Source organism: Phocoena sinus, chromosome 5 (genome assembly GCF_008692025.1).
Source record: "Phocoena sinus isolate mPhoSin1 chromosome 5, mPhoSin1.pri, whole genome shotgun sequence".
In the NCBI taxonomy this organism is placed as follows: Eukaryota; Metazoa; Chordata; class Mammalia; order Artiodactyla; family Phocoenidae; genus Phocoena; species Phocoena sinus.
The window spans coordinates 48,233,819-48,255,683 of NC_045767.1; the positions used below are offsets into that span (position 1 = coordinate 48,233,819).

Genomic DNA, 21,865 nt, shown 5'->3' on the forward strand with positions numbered 1-21,865 from the left:
GTAATTTCTTACTTTGTGTAACATTTCCCCAGCGTTACCCAAAACAGTAGTGAGATGTACAGACAGCTGGCCTTGAGCTGAATTACCAAACATTGCAGAATCGTATTTCTTTTTCTTCTGCCCATGAAGGAAAAGAACTGTAGTCACAATTCATGTAGCACTCCTACATGTAACCTTTTTAACACAATATCCAGCAGAAGAAATAAAGAAAAAAAGACGCCTGGATACTTCATACTATAATCCCAGGGTTTGAATTTAACAGGGGCCTTTTATCTAACTCAGTGCCTTTAAAAGGCTGTAAGTCTCAAGTTTGTTGTCTTGTTTTTCACTGAGCAACAGTAAAGTAATTAATCATGTTTCCATTTCTTTAAGAAAGTGAACTGAGATTTGGTTACTTGATTTGCTCAGGCTCAGAAGTAGGGGGAAAAAAAGCTCCGGATTCCTTGCTTCTCACACCGAATGCTGTTTTCTTGTTTTGCATTCTCACATTTTGAATAGGACTGTGAGGGTACATTCTTTTTCCAAAAGGCCATCTTTTAACACTTTGGGAATATTACATTTACTTATAAAAAGTGAAATATAGATGCATTTTATTAATATTAAAGAGAAAACTTCGTTGAACTTTACTGTTTGCTTAGGTATAATCTTTTCTATTTTCTCATAATAAAGTGCGTTCTATATGTTTTGGGTAGTATGCTACCTAACTATTCCAGGAGTTATTTCACATTCGGCAGTTAATTTATACTAAGAAGCTAATATCAAAACAAAGCCCTTTATTGTCCATGGTTCCAGATGCATTTCCTACTCACTGTACATGATTATACTTCAGCCACTGCTGTGAATATACATTTTCACTTAATTATCTATAGTAACTTTAGTCCATTCTTAATCTAATATAACTCATATCTCTGCTTGCTGACATTCAGGTGCATCTTCTATTTTTTTTCTCTTTTTTTATTTAGCTAAAGAACAGTATTTCATTCCAGGTAGGTTTTGCTCGGTAGTAGGACTAACTGCAGACACCTTTTCCTCACCTTATAAAATGTAGCTGCTAAAACTTTGATATGCATGCTTTGGAAAATCCAGTGGGTACTCTGTAGCTATATTTCCTTCTGCATAGATCACTTGTAGCTGTTTCCTGAAAACCTGACCTTTGCATGCAGCTTCTGATGTTAAACATATTACTATTAAACTCCCACCTTTTTCTCTCTCTCTCACTTTGGCACATTATCTGAAATTTCTCACAGTAGCTAAAATGTTTCAATCTATGGCTTTCTACTTAAATAATTTTCTCTCCTTATGTTGTATATCTGCCCTTTCAACCTGTTTTTAAAATATAGCATCTTAAGCTGGTTTTAAAGACAGAGACCTTTCTGTTGTCAAAGAACTAGTTCTACATGAAATCAGTCTCAAACACACAGAACTGTGTTTTCCATCATGAGATTTACTCTTTTATAGAGGTTTTTTATACTAAAAAAGTATCCCTTACTTTTTGCTTTACTTTGCTTGCTGTTGCTTCACTTTTTATACCAAAGCAGTAACTTCCTGCTGATTTATGTGCAGTTGGACTTTGCTTGTGATTTAAAATTCTTACATCCCTGGAGTCACAGTATAATAACTCCACGAAAACAATATTGACATCCATCCTGAAAGCATCAGAAGTTCATGGGCACCAAGTGCCTTGGATAACTTAGGCAGATGAATGGACTGTTTCTTAGAAAAATAATTGAAATGTTTTACCACTGCAGTCTTAACACTATCAAGGCTGATGATTCTAGAACTAGCTCTTTGAAATATGTTTCTTTACTTATTTTTTCCTTGCCTGCCAATTGTGTAAAATGCCTCTTGACTTGTTCGTTTTAAACCATTATATAAAAATACATGTTAGTGGTTCATTGGCTACATTTACAATATCTTGGGTATATTCTAGACTATAATATATCTTAATAGTTATAAATTTAACAAATATTTATAAGGTGTTAGTATGAAAAAACATACTTATTTTCTTAAGAAGAACTCTGGATTTGGTCTCTATTTTAAGGAGATATGCGTTGCTTGCCATTGTTGAATTATAATATGAATAATTGTTTGCATTTAACAGATTTTGTTTCATTACACATTTTGACTTGAATGATCAGTAATATATATATTACACTGGCTGCATAAGAAGTAACATGTTGAAAAGAACAGTTGATTGGCCTTCATTGGCAATCTTTGAAATTCAGTGTTTTTACCCAATTATTAAGTAGAAAGTCATCTGATAGCTATTACCCAGAAAAAGCCATTTTGAAAAACAGAACCCCTATAGGATAAAACATCGATATTACTTAAATCCCCAAATTAGAGAAGTGAATATAATTATCAAATTATTCAATCTGTCACATTTAAATATGCTTTATCAATAATTTAGAAATTAATATTTCAAATTCACCAAATAAGGAACAAAAGTCAGGTTGTTTTCATAAATTCTGATACAGTTTTGTCCTCTTATTAACAGCAGCCAAAATAGGTTTGGGGAAAAAAAAAAACCCAAAACTTTTATATCAGACATCATGGCTTAATTGTCAATTTCTGGTCATTCAATTTATATGATTTAAACAAATAATTATAGAAGTCAGGACTCAGAAGAATTCTTTGGACCTCTCCTCCCTTTTTTTTTCCAGATTTTAATTAAAATATGAGCTTACCTAAAGAGCAACCATAAAATAAACATTGCCATTGCATTGAATGCAGATTATTTTCAATGTAAAATACCTCGTGTATCTGTCACTTAGACTTTGTTCCCTGTATTTCCTTATTTCACTTTTTAAATGAAAACTTAAACTACAATACAACAGATCCTCAATAAATGCCACAACATTAATTGGCAAATGTAATGAAACTGTTATATTCAGCTTTGCAAACTTCTTCCGAGATCCTGATTCCAGTTCAATTAAGTGACATTATTTATAAGTTGGAAAGATCATTATGAAGCATGTAAGCCACAACCTAAGGTTTAATCCAAGTGTTCCGGTGATAGTCCTTGAAGATCTCACGATTAGTTTTTCACTTCATTTTACATGTCTACTTGCCTACCACCATTCTGGATAGCATCTAGAGATTACAGTGAGCACTCAAAGAAAATTTATCTTGTGGAGACTTCATTTTTCTAGAGGAATTGATAAGAACTTAATTTGTGCTGTGCATCTTGTATGCCATTGCTTTTCCTGTACTTCTGTGCTTCAAAAAATGATTATGAAAGTTTACAAAGCATGACGATTCTTGTCACACCAGGCCATTCCCCGATAATTGCCACAGTAAGGGAGGAAGGAAGAGACCTGAGTGAGTTTTCTATACGTGTATGTGAATCTTAACTGGGTTTACTGTCTTTCTTTCCTTCTCGGTGATCTTTACTTTTGCAGGAATTCACCATTTTGGCTGTAAGTAAAAGTGTCTGATCTGAAACATGATATCCTCCCTTTTCAATCCTGATGTATCTTCTTTTAGTCTCACTCTTTTGCACCCTTTTTTTTTTTTTCCCAAGAAGAAACCACAGATCTTTTGAGCCTCTCTGTTGTCCTTGTAGCGCACCTTCAACTTCTTCCTGGATGTTTTTTCCCGAAAGCTGTTGTTTCCATTCTGCAGTTCTGAGGAACGTTGGAGGCACCTTTCAGTATAGCCCCTTCTTTGTGTTTCCAGGGAATCTTCGGTAGTAATACTCTTACTATGGTCATAAACATTCTGCGGGGAGAATGCATGTCATGTAAACAGTATTACGTTTCCAGAACGTCTGTAGCTTTTCTCCTGCTTCCCTTCATCTTTCCTCTTGGTCTTACCTTTGGCCTAGTGGATGGTGTAGTGGTTATGTAGCGAGATTTTCTGTTGTGCTTGATCTAACCATGTGGTTGCCAGGTATGAGTAAAACATGGTTCCGTCAAGCACCATGGAACGTCACGCAGCTTTCTACAGCATGACAAGCTGCTGAGGCTTAAATCAGGATTTACTTGTTTCTTTTTATAAAATCAAAATGAACAAAAGAGGGCTTTTTAAGCATTTCTGAAGATTATGTGAGAGGGAGAGAATAATAAAAGACCATAGAAAATTTAAAAACCTGAGTCCATCTATTTGCCTTGAAAGCCCTGATTGAAAATGATATCTAGGCATATGTTTATTACTGGATACATTTTAAATTCTTGACTCAGAGAAAAAATAAACTTTTTCACGACTAGTAGCCATTGTGTGATTAGCTGTCAAATAGTCTAGAATGGCTCATAACTGGATCAGCAGAAAGTACAGCTGTGAAAAGCTCAACTCTGTTAATGTTTTCCTGTCCTGTGAATCTGGTTACTCTTTTTTCCAGCAAATTCCAAGCCCTTGTTTTAACCCTCTCCTGACATCCATTGACCAAAATTCCCCAAGTTGTCTCCCTGCTGCATAATCTATAGTTATCTTACTTTTTTCTTCCTACAAATAAACAAATATTCTAACCTTCAGACTCAGTATCTTCTTTTCTGGCTTGAATCCTCAATAGGTACAGAAGATTATCGATCAAAATTAAGTGGGGACTGCTTTGCCGATCTGGCTTGCCCTGAAAAGTGCCGCTGTGAAGGGACCACAGTAGACTGCTCCAATCAAAAACTCACCAAAATCCCGGACCACATTCCCCAGTACACTGCAGAGCTGTGAGTTCATCTCCCAACAAAATCCTATTTGGGAGGGAAGGAATGAAAGCATCAAAGCATTGGGATTTTTGTCTTGCCCTTTCATTCTCAATAATTACATTAATTTTAATTGACACACGTTGGCATAACTCTTCTTTGTACAAGTATACGTATTAGAGGTTTTCTTACTTCATCTTTCTGGCCCAAGATACAACTACAGAAATTAACTCACCTCTCAAAAAATTCAGTTAGCACTTAGTAGTGCTAATAATAATACATTCATTTGATATTTATTTCTTGGATATTACTTATGTCCAAACCCATTTCTAAGCACTTAATAGATTTTTAATGTAGTCTTTTCAGCAACCAAATAAAATAGTTTGGAGTCACCATTTTGAATCTGTGTTAATTATGAATTCAATCAGAGTCATTTTTTTATCAGCTGTGCTACTTCACTGACTCACAAGTGGAAGGATTCAATGTTTACCGAGTATGAAGCACAAAGGGTGGTTTTTTTCTGAACAATGGGTATCATAGCAGGAAAAGCTAAAAAGACAGAGTGTAATCAGATCTATATTTATAACACTAACATAGGGCCTAACACATACGAGGGTCTAAAATATGTTTGAATCATTTATAGATTCTGTGCCCATGTATGTTGGCCTTCACTGACTTTATTTATAAAAGTATGACATTTAATGTTAGTGTTTCTAAAAATCCAAGAAAAACCTAGTGAAACCTCATCATTTTTAGAACATCTTAGTAATGTTTATGTCTAGCACCATCTGGTATTTTTCATTAACTGCTTTGCAAAGTTGGTTGTCTTTTTGTGCATGTATAATTCTCTTGTCTTCAACCAGATTATAGCCCCTTGATGACAGAGATTGTGTTTTATAGTTTATCTCCCACAGTGCCTATACTCATGCCTGTTACTTAATGAATTTTAAGCAATTTGAATAATTAAAAATAATATAATGCTTTCAAAAAGATGGCAGAAACTCACTACCTAGTGGTTATAATGATGCTTTTTAAATTTTCTGTTAGTTCATGAAGCTATTTCATAGGTCCAGGACTTTAGAAATGCATGGAGACCATGCAGTAAAAGCCATGAACTCTCTATTTACTATCATGTAGGGAGTTACATTTATTTCCAGTAATACCACAAACAATAATTCAAATTTTATCTTCCAGCATGATAACACTTTAAATAAGTTTACTTGTCACTCAAGAATTTAGAAATTCATATCTAATTCATCTTTCAACAAAAGTTGTGTGTGTTTTAAGAAATTAAGATTTTTTTTAAATTATACCTTTAAAAATCAGTACTGGGAAGAAAATATTTGTAAAACATATATCTAAATATATATATATATATATATATATCTGCTCAGGGACTCATATCCAGAATACATAAGGAGCTCTTACAACCCAACAATTAAAATGTACCTTACCCAGTTAAAAAGTGGTCCAATTATTTGTATGGACATTTCTCCAAAGAGGTATACAAATGAGCAATAAGCACATGAAAAAATACCCAGTATTGGGTTCCCCTGGTGGCGCAGTGGTTGAGAGTCCGCCTGCCGATGCAGGGGACGTGGGTTCGTGCCCCGGTCCAGGAAGATCCCACATGCCGCGCCGCGGAGCGGCTGGGCCCATGAGCCATGGCCGCTGAGCCTGTGCGTCCAGAGCCTGTGCTTCGCAGCGGGAGGGGCCACAACAGTGAGAGGCCCGCGTGCCACACAAACACAAAAAAAATACTCAGTATCATTAGGCATGAAGAAAGCGCAAATCAAAACCGTAATGAGGAAAAACAAAAAAACATGATAAGAAAGCACTTCACGTCCAGTGGAATGGCTTTTTAAAAAGACAGTAACAGGTGAGAGAAATTGGGCCCCTCATACATTGCTGGTGGGAAGGTAAAACGATGCAGCACTTTTGAGAAACTTTTGAGTTGGGCTCTTTCATAAGGAGTTAAACGTAGATTTACCACGTGACAGCAATTTCACATCAATGTACATAACCAAGAGAATTGAAAACACACAGCCATACAAAATCTTGTATGCCGGTGTCCTAGCGGCATTATTTATAATGATTAAGAAGTGAAAGCAACTCAAATATCCATCAGCTGATGAATGGATAAACACATGTGGTATGTCCACACAATGGAATGTAATTTAGCCATAAAACAGAATGAAGTACTAATCTATGCTAAACATGGAAGAACCTTGTAAATATCATGCCTCGTGAAAAAAACAGACACAAAAGGCCACATTTTGTGTGATCCCATTTATAAGAAATATTCAGAATAGGAAAATCCACAGAGACAGCACGTAAATTAGTGGTTGCCAGGGATTGAGGCAGTGGGGGGCAGCAGACTGAGAATGACCGCTAATGGGTATGGGGTTTCTTTTTTGGATGATGAGTATGTTCTGGAATTAGGAAGCAAAGACGGTTGCACAAGCTGGTGAATATTTTAAAAACCACCGAATTGTACACTTTAAAAGGGTACATTGTGTGGTGTGTAAACTGTATATCAGTAAGGCTGTTGACACATATTTATGGAGAAGTGACTAGAAATAAAATATCCTAAAGTGCTTTTGGAGGCAGGGGTAATAGTGGAAAAAAAAGTCTGAGAAACTTTGTTCTACAGATTACTGAATGAGAGTTGGTTTTGAATTTCGATGATTGGTTTTCTTCACTACGTGCTTCTTAATATGTTTTATTTTGGTCATTAAAATATGGGATAAATTGGAAAAGATCTGTACTTCCCACAAATTTTCTGTGATATGTGTCCTATATTTTGCTTTAGGATATTCATTAAATAATGTTATAATTCTGTACGAGAAATAAAATTTAATCTCTTCCTGACTGTTGGGAATGAAACTTTTCTGTTTCTGTTTTCCCTAGACGCCTCAATAATAATGAATTTACAGTGTTGGAAGCTACAGGCATCTTCAAGAAACTTCCTCAATTACGTAAAATGTAAGCCGTATATTAACCATCTGTTTAAATATCTGTAGTGCTGTGTTTCTTATACCTTTGCAGTTTTATTTAGATTTCGTAGGAAATTGGAAAATACAAAAGATTCAGAGACATGTCTATACAGTGACTACCTGTGACATGAATTTAGGGTAAACTCTGAGAGGAACCTAAGTAATGGGCTCTTTCCTGTGTATTCCAGTGATGGCAACCATGTTTTCTGTAGCAGAACCCTAGCATCTTACCTTAACTCAGACAGCTAGTTTGTTATGTGGCCACAGCAGGAATCCAGCAAACTAAGTGAATTAGAGATGAGTTCAGTAATGTTTCGTAACTTCCTTTACTGTTCCCCAAACCGTGCTGTTATTTCTCTTTCAGCACGTTCATGTCAACTGTTTGACTTTTTGCTTCATTAAACTTTCATTAGAAGAAAGTCAAAATTAATGATTGGTAAACTGACTTGATAGCTCATTTGTGTTACTACATGTCCGCAACTCATATTTTAAAATAAGTTTATAAGCTCAGCAGTTTGAGTAACCCTCCCCCACCCAAGGTGGATGGAAAGAGGGACAGGACAGAGGCCAAGAATGAGGGTCCATGGAGCACCCTCCACATAACAGGAAACATCAGGAGAAGGAAAGAAGCATAGTTCTGTGATATCTGTGCTTTCATATATGTAACTGGTCCACAGCCACATAGGCTGTAAGTGGCAGAGCAGACTGAAAGCATTTCCTGTGCACTTGACCCACATATTATACTGCCTCCCAAAGAGTTTCTAAGTTCTTAACTGTCCTCCTTTTTCACTGACGTTAACTGCTTTTTCTTTTTAGCTCTAAGATGCTTTTCAATTCAATACATATTTATTCAGCAGCTGCTATGTGCAGTGTTCTGAAAGGAATAAAATGGTACCTAAAAATGATCCTTGTTCTGTGGGCATCCCTGGTCTTGGAGTGAGCCTTGAGAAAGAGAGAGAACCTATAGGAAGATATTACCTCAACTGGATGTTCTTGCCCTCTGGGCAAGCCTTAGTATTTTGTATGATGCAAAATACTGGCAGTTAAGTTGGTTGTTTTGACATATTATTACATGAGAAGTTTAACTGGGAACAATCTCAGATTCAGATACATTTCTGATGCTATCTAAATGCAAACATAGTCTTTCCTTCTTTTCTCTATCCAGTTGTCTTCTTTGAGTCATTAATTCATTCAACAGTTTTAATCGGGCACTTCTTTGAAAAGTTTCTTAGTAAGTGTGGTGGCAAACATAAAAGTTTACGCAACTCAGTACCTGACCTCAAGAGTTTTATATCCCTGGGGGCCCTGGCAGATCATTGATCAGGCTGGTACTTTTCAGCATAGATATTTCTCCTTTGTATTATTATCACTTTGGCTTGATGGAATCAGGAAGTGGTGACTTTTCAGAGCCTTGGGAATGCCAGACAGTGAAGAGCTTAGAGTTTTTGTGGAAGACTTCATTCAGTAGAAGAAAATGATCAGACATGTTGTCTCAGTGCCCTCGTTGTTAGAAAGAACTTGTTTCAAATATTTGTTTCAACCATTTTTATTTAGAAATTTTAGCAACAATAAGATCACAGACATTGAAGAGGGAGCATTTGAAGGCGCAACTGGTGTAAACGAAATACTTCTCACGAGTAATCGTTTGGAAAATGTTCAGCATAAGATGTTCAAGGGATTGGAAAGCCTCAAAACTTTGTAAGTATTCTTATTTGCATTGTGATTCTTCTACCACAGGATTGTAATTGCCAGGTCATTATATTCCTGGGAGGGGGAATAGCTCCTGCTTTTCCTCATCCCCCCGATCTCTGCTCTGTCTCTGTCTCTCTATATCTGTCTCTGTATCTGTCTCTCTCTGTCTGTATCTCTCTCTTTCTCTCTATCACACACACACACACACACACACACACACACACACACACACACATGCACATTTTGTAGAGGCAAACGTCCCTGGGGCTTCCCTGGTGGCACAGTGGTTAAGAATCCGCCTGCCAATGCAGGGGACATGGGTTTGAGCCCTGGTCCAGGAAGATCCCACAGGCCGTGCACGGAGCAACTAAGCCCGTGCGCCACAACTACTGAGCCTGTGTGCCACAACTACGGAAGCCCACATGCCTAGAGCACAAGCTCTGCAACAAGAGAAGCCACCGCAATGAGAAGACTGCACACTGCAACCAAGAGTAGGCCCTGCTTACTGCAGCCAGAGAAAGCCCACGCAGCTACAAAGACCCAATGCAGCCAAAAATAAATAAAATAATTTATTAAAAAAAAAAAACAGTCCTTAACTCTGATACCTCTGACTTCAGTATGCCGCTTGCAAATGATCAAAAGAACCTCTCCTGGCTGTTGAATCTTCAACAAAAAAGATTATCTTTGCTCCAGTGCTTGTACAGATCTGGCTCCTCTGTTCTTCCTTAGAACAATCATTCTCTTTCCTTTTCCTCAAATACCTCCACCTAATACTCTCTCTTGGCCCAAAGTCGCTAGCTTCAGAACCCACTCCAACACCTGCAGCAGAAAAAGCCTAGCTGGAGACTACCTTCATCTGCCCCTGCAAGGTCTTAGTGAAAAGAGAGAAACTGGCTGGTGGTATATCTTTTACCGTCTATTTCAAAGAAAACATGCTAAGTGTATGTCTACTTACTCAGTGGTAGGGAGGTTGGGAAAAAGAAATCCTATGTGTTTCCAGAAGGTTGTTGACCAAGGAAGATGGGGCTTGAATTGACGAGTAAGGACAACACTTTGAGTTACTTGAATTTTCTTCTGTGTGTATGCGTATTTTTCATAATCTCTAAAGCATAAAATTATGTTTGACAAAAGTGATGGCCTAAACATTGGAAGAGACACCAACGAAACTCTGAAGCCTTTGGAAGACACGAAGGAAATTATTTGTAACCAAGACACGCCCTTGGGAATTGCAAGCTCTACTGTCTCCCCCAAACCCTCACCCTGCCCCAAGCAGCCACCAAGAGCCCTCGTGCCCAGGGTAACTGAGAGCCAAGGAAGTTCATTGCCTGCCCTTTATCAGATGTACAGGGAGAAGGCATTTCCCCAGCCAGCAGCATCCCCAATTCATATCCTACTCAAAAAAGCCCCTGCGCATGAAAGGAGAGCTTCCTGGGGTAGCCTGGAGCCGAACCATCCAACACAGCCAACCTGCCACCTGCTGACCGCTCCCATGGGCTAACTAGGAGTCCCTTCGAAATGCAAAATGTAATGCAAATATCCCTTTGGTCTTTTTATGGAGGAGATCCTGGGAGTGCAGAACGCGGACAGAGAAGATATATACTATAAGTAGTGGTTATATCTACTCCTGCCCCTATTCCCCTCCGCCAAGCTGCCTCAGGTAACTCAGCAAAACATAAATCCTGCAGCAGGCAAAAGTCTCCCTTCTTAAATAGTAGCCAAGTGACTGTTGTAACTAGAACCTTCTCCTTAAGGGGGCAGTGTGAGTCGGGATGGGGAGGGGAGGATGAGGGGTGAGCCTTTAACTACCTACATTAGATAGCCTTGGGCTGCTGTAACAAGATAAGTAACTTAAGCAACAGGAATTTGTTTTGTCATTGTTCTGGAGGCTGGAAGTCCAAGATCAAGATGCTGAGAGGGTTGGTTTCTGGTGAGGACTCTTTTCTTGGCTTGTAGATGACTACCTTCTCTCTGTGTCCTTGCATGGCCTTTCCTCTCTGTGTGGGAAAAGAGAGCTCTGGAGTCTGGTGCCCCTTCCTCTAAGGACACCAGTCCTATCAGATTAGGGCCCCACCCTTAGGGCCTCATTTCACCTTAACTACCTCCCTAAAGGCCCTGTCTCCAAATAGTCATACTGGGGGTTAGGGCTTAAGGATGTGAATTTTAGGGGGACACAGTTCTGTCCATAGCACCACTCCAAAGAGTTTATCAAAGTATTATTTTCTGGCTAGGTGCAGTCACAGGACTCTCTGTGAGACAAGTTCTCTAAATTCAGCCTTCTCCTTTGTTATATTTCTAGCAATGTTTTTGTGCCTCTTGTGTTTTGGCACCTGAGACAGACACCCACTGGCTCTCTACTTAATCCCACTGTACCTCAAGCAGCAAAACAGGTCATTTAGACCAAGCTAGGAGTATTAACAGTTCTTCTGTGGGTTTATTGGGACATAGCTATTGCTTTAAGTGGTCTCTTTCAGCTTGGAGCTATAAAGATTTTGACAAGACCCTCCTCACAGCCTGTAGACTTCTCAACCCTTTAGGACTAGTAAACCTCTTAGTTCGTACATGTACATATTTCAGTGGGTCTTTGAACCCCCGACGTTGCAGGCAAAATGTGGTACATATGTGTGCTTGTGGATTTTTCCAGTGACGGAAAGCAAAGCTTTTTTCGACTTTTCCCAGGAGTCCGTGACTCCAACAAGATTAAGACCAATGTTCTTTACTATTTATGACAAAGGATAGTACTGATAGGACTACTTTTCTGTTGTGCATTTGTTTCCTGACATAAAACGATGCCTTGATAAGGAGGGCATTATCCTTTCTTGTTGTCTGCGACTTAGCAGAATGCAACAGCTGATATTTCTTATTTATTATAGGACAATCTAGAATTTTAAAGGAATGCTTTGTTGTTCTTTTTGCAGTCTTCTGTCAGGGTGATCAACCCATGTCTAGAAGCATTAAGGAAAATATTAACTTTTCAGAAATTCTGAATAAAGTTTATGGCAACTGTTCATCTTTACATGGGAGTTTAAGAAGCTTTTCATTCCTTTTCTAAGCCCCACAAATAAACATTTTGGGAAAAGAATCGAGAAACAGCTAAAATTTTAGCAGTGATGAAGAAATGACAAAAGTGTTAATCCTGTTAATGGCAATGACTAAAGAAAAAACGGTCAGAATTTTTTTCAAGAGGAATTTTATTGTGAACAACTGGGATCTCTTAAGTATTGCCTCCTTTTAAGTCTAAACTTAAAACAAATAATTTGTTCAGGCTTTGTGGAAGCTCAGTCAGGTTTGCCTCCTCAGCCCGTGTTGACATTGACTTGGCTGGGAGTCCCTGAGATGCCCTCAGTTCTTCATTTTCTGTGGCTATTGATTCTTTTTTGCCTCCTTTCTCTTCAGCAGCAAATGTAATGCTTCTTAGAATATATAAATCATGGGGCTTCAAGGGCTTAGAGAGCTGTAGGTGAATTAGGACATTATGTAATAGGGCAAACATAATTGTATCATTAAAGGAAAACATTCTGCCCTCACTAGATGGGGTTGTAAGCTGGTGCTGAGGCTCATGAGTTTTTGTAACTGAATGTTATCACTGACAACTCTAAGCATTTTATTCTAGCACAAGGTTCTTAATATAGTCGGCTCTCCATATCCACGTGTTCTGCATCTGCAGATTCAAGCATCCGCGGTTAATGCAGAACCCGTGGATATGGAGGGCCACAGATTTTGGTATACGCAGGAGGTCCTGAAATGAATCTCCCAGGGATACCAAGGGATGACTTGTACATATCTACAGCAATTCCTAGTGACAGGAGAACATTCAGAAAGCAGGAATGAATGCTACACATTTGCAAAGAGGGGTTGTTTCGGTCTTAAGATAGGCAAAATTGGTTGCCTGATATTTTATCTCCATAATGATGTTGTATTTTTTTCCCTCAGGATGTTGAGAAGTAATCGTATAAGCTGCGTGGGGAACGACAGTTTCACAGGACTCAGTTCTGTGCGTTTGCTTTCTTTATATGATAATCAAATTACTACAATTGCACCAGGGGCTTTTGATACTCTCCATTCTTTATCTACTCTGTAAGTATGAAAAATAGTCTTCATTTATGTATTAATTGAGCCAGTGTATTATATTTATTACTTTTATCGATAAGATTTTAATGTATTACTAAGCATTTCATAAAAATGAGATCAAAGACTTAGACTGTTTTTAAAAAGGACAAATTTGTTCATGTTAAACTTATTTTAATTTTTCTAAAAACATTGCCTACTATCCTATATTAAAATTTAACAAAAATCATGGTATTTTTCAGTCATTTGTTTTTATAACAATGTGATGTGGCTTAATTTATAAATGGTAATCTTATAATTTGATTGAGAATTATTTTATTCTTTTACAAATAAAAGAAATGTAGATTTGTTTTTCCCACTGCTCTCACATTGGAGTCTTCACAATATAAGTATTATAAAAACAGAGTTGATAGAGTTATTGCCAACAGACTGTACTCAAAAGGATCATTCACAATGACAGGAGATATATTAGGATGACCAGACCAACAATAAAAGCTCACCAGAGGACATTTACTGTGATATTAAGAAGATATTAAAGAAATAGGCTGAGCCTATCCAAGAGCACATTTTATGTAGAAGGTTGGAGAATAAAGAATATTTGTAGGTCTACAGATAGAATTCAGAAAGTGTCAGAAAACAAACAAACTTTCCAAGTGTTTCAGGCCCCTTGTATGTCAGTATTTAAAAAGCAGTGTTTGAAATGATAAACCTTATAACTGACATGGCTTCCTGGTAATGGTGGCATCTAAAAATACTAATTTAACTGAAAAGGTAGTTAGAAGGAAAAAAATCATGTTCAACATAACTCAATCCCTGAAGAAATAATTTGAGAGAAGCATCCATCCATCAGTAAGGTACTTAATCCTCTTTCCACATAAAATGTGACATTTTCCATCAAGTGACTAATTTGTGCATATTAAAGATGGCATGTTTATAAATAATGGGATTGTCAATAGGTTTGTGCTGAAGTGGTGAGATGCCAAAAGTATTGAGATTTGTAGAAGTAAGTTCATTTTTATAACTGGCATTTAATCAACTCAGCTGTCAGTTCAGATGGGAAACCTATTCTCTGGAGCAAATAAGAGATGGAAATCTTAAAATGACAAATTAATGAAATAGCTGTTGTCAGGTTAAACTCAATAATATAAGGTAATCAGCCTTCATCTTTATATTAAATTACTGCATTATCAGTGTAGGGAAGTTTGACAGTAAGTCAGATCTCTGACAAGTTTAAATTATCTCTAAATGAGATATCTATCAGGATTCACTGCCTAAACCCTGAATTGCCACCTTCACTTTATTTTTCATATGAAATTATTTGAAGAATTCTTATATGAAAATATTGTTCTTATTTTTTAAGTTCCAAACATAGATATTTCAGTCAAAGAACACATCCCATATGTTGTGTGTGATTGAGCATGAATTGGGGGTGGGGTGAATACAAAGACTAAGAAGGAATCATTCCAACAGATACAGTATGGGAAAATGGTAGCATGGGGTTTTGAGAAGTCAGAAAGCGAACCTCTAAACTGAGCTCTGCATTGTTTGCATGTGGCGCTTAGAAACCTCTTGGCCAATCCTTTTAATTGTAACTGCTACCTGGCTTGGTTGGGAGAATGGCTCAGGAAGAAAAGAATTGTAACGGGAAATCCTCGATGTCAGAAACCCTACTTCCTCAAAGAAATCCCCATCCAGGATGTTGCCATTCAAGACTTCACTTGTGATGATGGTAAGAAAGCCTGGCCAGATCTTTGACTACCAGACACTCTGGTGATTGTTCTGATGCTGTGGGGCATAATTAGACAGTACGTCATAGTTCAGGCAATGAATAGTTATTACACATTTTTTGCTTTGTTTTTGCTGTTTTGTTTTAGCAACAGGGCACTTACTTGCTCAGACTGTACTCTCACATCTAGCTCTACTTGGTTTGTGTTTCTGAATGTTTTAGAAGATTTTCTAATTTCCAGCTTGATACTATTTAAATAGCTTCATTTTTGTTTTTCTTTACTATTCTAAGCCTCTCTTTCAGTAATTGCCATTTAACTACCAATGATAAAAGCAATTGACTCATAAAATAGAAATTCTAGTAAACCTAACAAGAATAATAGTTTTCACTTTTTAGTACTCTCTGTATATCATCACATTTAATTCTCATAATAGCCCTGTAACGTAGGTAGAACATAGGTTCTATAATTGTTGGCAATAAATGAAGAGCTCATTTGAGCCATATAGTTTCAAATGAGGGGCCCATATGCTTTTTGCTAACCATGTAAAACTAATCTGTCCCTTTATGTCTCTTCATGTCTGTCTCTTTTCAATTTCTCCATAATTCAGTTTACATATTCTAATTAAAAGTATAATTTGTATAAACAACTGAACAAAGAACACATTATAATCGTATTGATAATACAAACTGTGAATTGTTTTCTGGAATTCTGCCCTAGGCAGTCTGAAAAGAGACCTGCACAGAATGTATGGTGTCGATTTGTAAATACTTAATGTCCTATACATAAGTCATCATATGGCTGAAGACTCTTGTGTTTGTTAAGTTAAAGGCATAAAATCCCTTCTAGCATCTTCAAAGCCACGAATCTGGGTTTTCCTGTATTTCTTTTGGCAATTTAGGAAATGATGACAATAGTTGTTCCCCACTCTCTCGCTGTCCTACGGAGTGTACCTGCTTGGACACGGTGGTCCGATGTAGCAACAAAGCCTTGAAGGTCTTGCCCAAAGGTATTCCAAGAGATGTCACTGAATTGTAAGTAGAGCTTGTCTTTCTCTTTCCTGAAGGATTAATATTTCACACACCAAGGGAAATGGAGACCAAACAAAAATCTTTTGAGTCTTGTTTGCAAATAACATTCATTTTGTGGGCCATTAATTAGTATCATGGAAAACCCTAAGCAAATAATATAAAAGCTAGTTCAGGTCCCCTTGGGAAAGGCTGGTTGTGTGTTTCTCTTTGTTTCTCACTGTAGGATTTCTCAAAGCCTTTATTATGCTAGTGTGCATTGAGAGGATGTAAACTCTAAGGTAGTTCCCATACTTGTTGTCTCCATAGCCCTTTTCTCATGGAGTATCTTGCAATGCTCATGTTCCATCAAATGCACCTTAAGAAATGCTATGTATTTAGTTTATCTATGGTGGCTGGGATGTTTCATATGATTGATTATTCTTTACCGTGTGTCCCCTTGGAGAATATCTCACACAAGGGATACATAAATACGTGGGGTGTGGAAGGAGCTGACATAATCTTTACCCTTAAAAGGAGATACTGCCCTTTGGACTTGAATCAGAGTCCCTTAGATCATAAAGGGCATGGGGCCAATTATCCTTAATATTTTCAGAACTGATATTTACAAATTACATAGCCAGTATAGACGTATAAAGATGCTAAGCACCACGCACACTTCCTCAGCTGCCTTATGCTTTATATGTGGAATGGAATAAACCTAAGCATTAGCTGCTTAACAATGGTGCATGCAGGCTCCATTTCATTCCTTTATCTGTATACGAAGAACCTTGGACAAATGCTTGATATGTGATTGAGTCATTTTGCCTCTGTTTATTTTTTTCTGTGTGAAACCATGTATCAACAATGTAGTTCATGTAGATGTTTACCTGTAATTCATGCACAAATGTACAAGTATTGCAAAGGAGCAGATTTGATAAACTTTTGGCAACCTGGAACATAGGCAATGAGGTTCAAGAAGATGCCACTTCAGTTATCAAGGAACTTATATTCAAATCATGTGCAGTTCTATGAATTCTAATTTGGTCCTGAATTGATACTTTGAGAAAAAGTGTGTGACCTTCCCTCTGGAACCTGAACTGTTGTAAAGGGCTCAGTTTCTCTCTTTTGTTACCAATCACAGTTGTTAGTTAACTGTAAGCACTGCTTTATGTGTGTGTGTGTGATTAAATTCTTAATTCTTATCTTGATATGTATTTATTTCAGAAGATTACCCTCCATCCAGTGTTGGGAAGATAGATGCCTATAGAGTATTCTATATGCAAAATACTGATTATAACAACACCCCACCCAAGGACATAATACCCAGCATAACATTTAGATCACCTTTGATGCTAAATCCCTCCTTCTACCATTTTAACTGACCCATGCCTTTGTCCTTTTACCTGATTCCCATCAAATAATTTTAAATGTCTTTTAATTTCCTTGTTAAATTACTTCCGAGAACCTGCTTGATTCATTTGTCTATGCCATCTATGTGTTTCTTCTGTCAGATAGTTGAGTCTTCAATCTATTCCTCTACAAATTATTAAAAAGTAATTCTTTTTTTAAAGAAAATACGTTTTAGAGATGAGGAAGACATTAACTCATCTCCTGTGAATTCTAGCTCTGCCTCCCCAAGAGCTTATTCTTAGAAGCATACCAAGTCAGCAGGATCCCTCTCTCCAGTAACATATATGCATGTATTAGAAAATTTCCATGTTCATATTATATTAAATTACTAAAGAATTTGGCAAATATAAGTATGTAGTGGTGGACAGTTTTGAACAAATGGTATCCATTATTTTTAATCAGTTCCATATAGTTTCCCTCTTAGATTGTTTTACTTGTAAGCATTCATAGTGCACATTCTGAACCTTTTTAGCTTTGTGTTAGGATGCTTTTTAGAGTAAAGGAAAAGTGCTGAAGTACATGGGATTATGCTTCCCTCTAGTGGTACCAAGAAACGCTTAACTAGAGAAAAGAAAGAGGGGAGAGGAGTTGAAACATGAAGTCAGAAAATTTGAATAGGCATAAGAAGTCATAAAAAGCCTGACTCTTAATCACATATTCATTACATATTTTGATAACTTGTGCCTTTTATATAACTTTTTTCATTTTTAAGTATTTGAAATAGATAGCTATCTTAGGCAGTTTCTCAGCTACTTCTATATCCAGCAAAAATACGAACCTCAACCTTGGATCTGGAGATAGGCCACAGCCCTGGGGCAGGGTGGGCAACATGCCCAATGTGGCAGAATTGTTTGTGGGTACATCTATAACCAGATGGCCCAAGTTGCTGAAAGACATTTTTACCCATCACCGTCTACATTCTGGGAAAGAACAGCCTTGGGAGGAGATTAAATTATTTTTCTTTTTGTGACATCATGGATATACCTTTAAGCATTCATTCACTTCTGTGTCTTGACTGTTAGCCCAAAGACTGTTTATTTTCTGATCATTCTTCTGACTCTAATCAGAAAGGGAAATTTGACTTACATGTGGTTATTTTCTTATTACTGTATCGTTACTGTGCTGTACTTGTGTACTTGATAAATGTTGTGATTTTCTATGAAACCTTCTAAAATTAATATCACCAAGCAGATGTACAAGGGTAGAACTGTTTCTAAGATTTTTTTTTAACTGAAATCTAATTACATTCAAATTCCCAAATATATCCTTTGAATCATCCGTTGTTATTTACTAAGTGTGTTAATACAAAGTAAGGCAGCAAAGATCGGTCTTGCTGGTGGTAGCAACTTCCTGCCAGTAGTGAATGCATTTCATGGTGTTGTTTCCACATAAACACAAGTGAACTGAAGACTGACTTAAAATATAGGCGATTGAATGACCCTTCTTGCTGACACACAAATGGTTGGATACATGCCTTGCCTTCTTAGATAAACCACAAGGAACCGGACTCACCAGTCTCTCCTTGGTTTTATAATTTAGCCTAAGTAATCCACAAAAGAATTCTGCTGGATTGGACAACTGTGGTTTTTTACTTCTCTTAAATAGCAGTCCTAGCTGGGAACGTGACATCTTAAAGCTGAAATTTCCAAGTGTTTCCTTGCTTCAACTGAGAGTGAAATATTGTTCAACTATTTGAGGATTCACTATTGTTACTTTTTAAAAAAATAATATTGTTTCTTTGTTTTCAGGTATCTGGATGGAAACCAGTTTACACTGGTTCCTAAGGAACTCTCTAACTATAAGCATTTAACACTTATGTGAGTAATGTATTTTTCTGTCTTTGACTTCTTATTTTATTTCATGAAAATGGGGATAGCAAGGGGCAGAAGATTTAGTGAACCTTTCAGATTATATAAATCATCTTCAGTTAGATGCTTCCCTTCTTGCTCACTGTGGTTCTGGATCACTAGCCACATTTTCATTGAATATCAATCAGGCAATAGTGCGTCTTAGAAAAAGGTCCTCCTCTATTCAAAGTACAAATACAATGAAGTCTAAGTATCAGAGAATTACAGAAAGGCAGTAAGTTGCATACTTCTATTGAAGATGAATATGAGCTATTTTATGACAATCCAAGGAGAAAAAAATGGAAAACAATGTTTTTATTCTCGACTTTAAATAAAAGAGTAGATAGTAATAGCTTTACTGAGAATATATTATAAATATAGTTTATTAGGCTTGATTTTCTTATTTAATACACTATGAATTAACATATGGGCTTCCAGTATTAAAATTTATTTTATAAAATCCATATTTACTCATATAGTATTTAAGTAAACTTGACAAAGATACTGACATTCTGAGTATAAACATCAAAACATTGAATTGTTTTTACCAGTTTGGTTTGATGTCCTCCTAAAGTAGCATCTCTCTTTCATTATGTAAACAATTTTTTACAATCTTTAAGTTGTAAATACAAGATTATATGTAAACATACAAACATTTCATTTCAATCTAGTTATGCACACTATATTTTTAAAAAGATATAATCTTACTATATATAATGTCACACTTAGAGTAGCCTTGTTGGTAATTGATAAAACTTGTCACAAAACAAAAAAATCAGCAACGATAGTGGATATAAAGGGAAATACTTTTTTACATCTGTCTGATTTTAGAGTAAATATGCTGTCTTATATTTCCAGTGTTCCTAGAAAAAAGGGAGTTTGTTCCTAATTAGTGAATTCTAGAAACCTAGGTAGCAGAAAATGTTATGTTTCTCATTGTGAAGTTTACCCTAAGCACGTGGAGGCTGTTGATCCTTTTCAGCTTTCCTTAAATGTATGTGAAAACCAAACACTTCGTAGGAAGTGTATAGAACTGCTTAAATGACAAATGATTAAATTAAGCAAAAAGAACATCCTCTAAGATATCTTGTTCTGCCTCTAGTTATTTATTTAATAGCAGCAAGAACTGATTACATACATTTGTTCTGTTAAATAAACCATTAAATTGTTGCAATTTCCAAAGGGTCACTTCAGCAGAATTGGGTCATTTGTGAGACAGCATGTGATTATTTAAAACCAGTTTGGAAATGAAAAATGAGAATTTATAGATCCAGAAATGGTTTTACCAGTGACTCATTATACAACTCTAGGCAAGTAACTTCTGCTAGTATCGATGTATTTATTTATTTTTTTAAATTTAGCCATAGTACTTCAGCCACTAAGAAGATGGATTATAAAGCTCCTATAACATTCCTACCATTTTCACAATTTCATTGGTCCATTTTACTGACACTTTGGTATTTTAATAAGGGAATGTGGATAATCTTCAGCAGCTTTTCTGAACCTTGCATTTCTTCACATATTTTGCTTCAGAAAAATATAGTGAACATAAGTACACACAGAGACATAGATGAACATAAATTATGACCCATAATCTTCCATTTATTCATGAATCTTCCTTTAGTCATATATTTGGCATTTTGCTTTAGATAAAAATTAGTGAATATTCACTAATATGTGTATCACATTGTATATATGTGAGTGAATGTATGTATATATTTACTAATTTTTTCTAAAGCAAAATGCTAAACATATATAATATGTCATTATATAGATGTTATTATATATTAAAATACATTATACATTACAATATTATATTTATAATATGTATTATATGTCATTATATTATATATATCATGTATATATTATATATAATAAAAATAAGATCAAGTTCACTGAATATAAATTACAACCTGTAGTACAAATTACACTTATAAATACCCATTTAGCATTGATAAAAAATCCACATCTCTCTCATTTACTTATCATTTATTAAACAGACATTTACTAAGGACCATCTAGGGGCCAGTGACTTTGCCAGGCAAAGTTTTTAATTATGGTGTTGTTTTTAATGATGGCATTGTAATGTAACTAAATGAGGGATTCTTTCAGTTATCCAGTTTGAATATTTGTATGTGACAGTGAAGATAAAGTATGTGTAACTGATGGAACTTTCAAGAACAAAGATTTATTTCTCACCTATCAAATGTGTCCGTTGTGAATGGCCTCCACGTGTCTTTGCCCTGGGACCAGGCAATGGGTACGGCCTCTCTGTGGAACATAGGAGCCTTGCAGAGGTGGGAGCAAAGGAATATGAGAAGAGTCTCAGCTCTAAAGCTTCTGCTCTGAAGTGAAACCAGTGCTGGTGCCCACACTTCACTGGCCAAAGCAAGGCACATGGTCACTTCTAATTTCAGCAGGCTTGGGCATGAATAATTATGAATAACATTACAGTCTACCCCAGAGGATTACCCAATGTTTTGT

The 21,865-nt window shown here is 36.5% G+C and overlaps 1 protein-coding gene across 1 annotated transcript in view; it reads left to right on the forward strand.

The window, feature by feature from the left end:
* SLIT2 (slit guidance ligand 2) overlaps positions 1-21,865 on the forward strand; it is a 123,152-nt gene that overhangs the window by 32,223 nt on the left and 69,064 nt on the right. Inside the window, 7 exon segments of the mRNA XM_032633268.1 lie at positions 4,511-4,661; positions 7,548-7,622; positions 9,188-9,331; positions 13,256-13,399; positions 14,953-15,119; positions 16,016-16,148; positions 19,283-19,351. Coding sequence (XP_032489159.1) covers positions 4,511-4,661; positions 7,548-7,622; positions 9,188-9,331; positions 13,256-13,399; positions 14,953-15,119; positions 16,016-16,148; positions 19,283-19,351 — 883 coding nt within the window.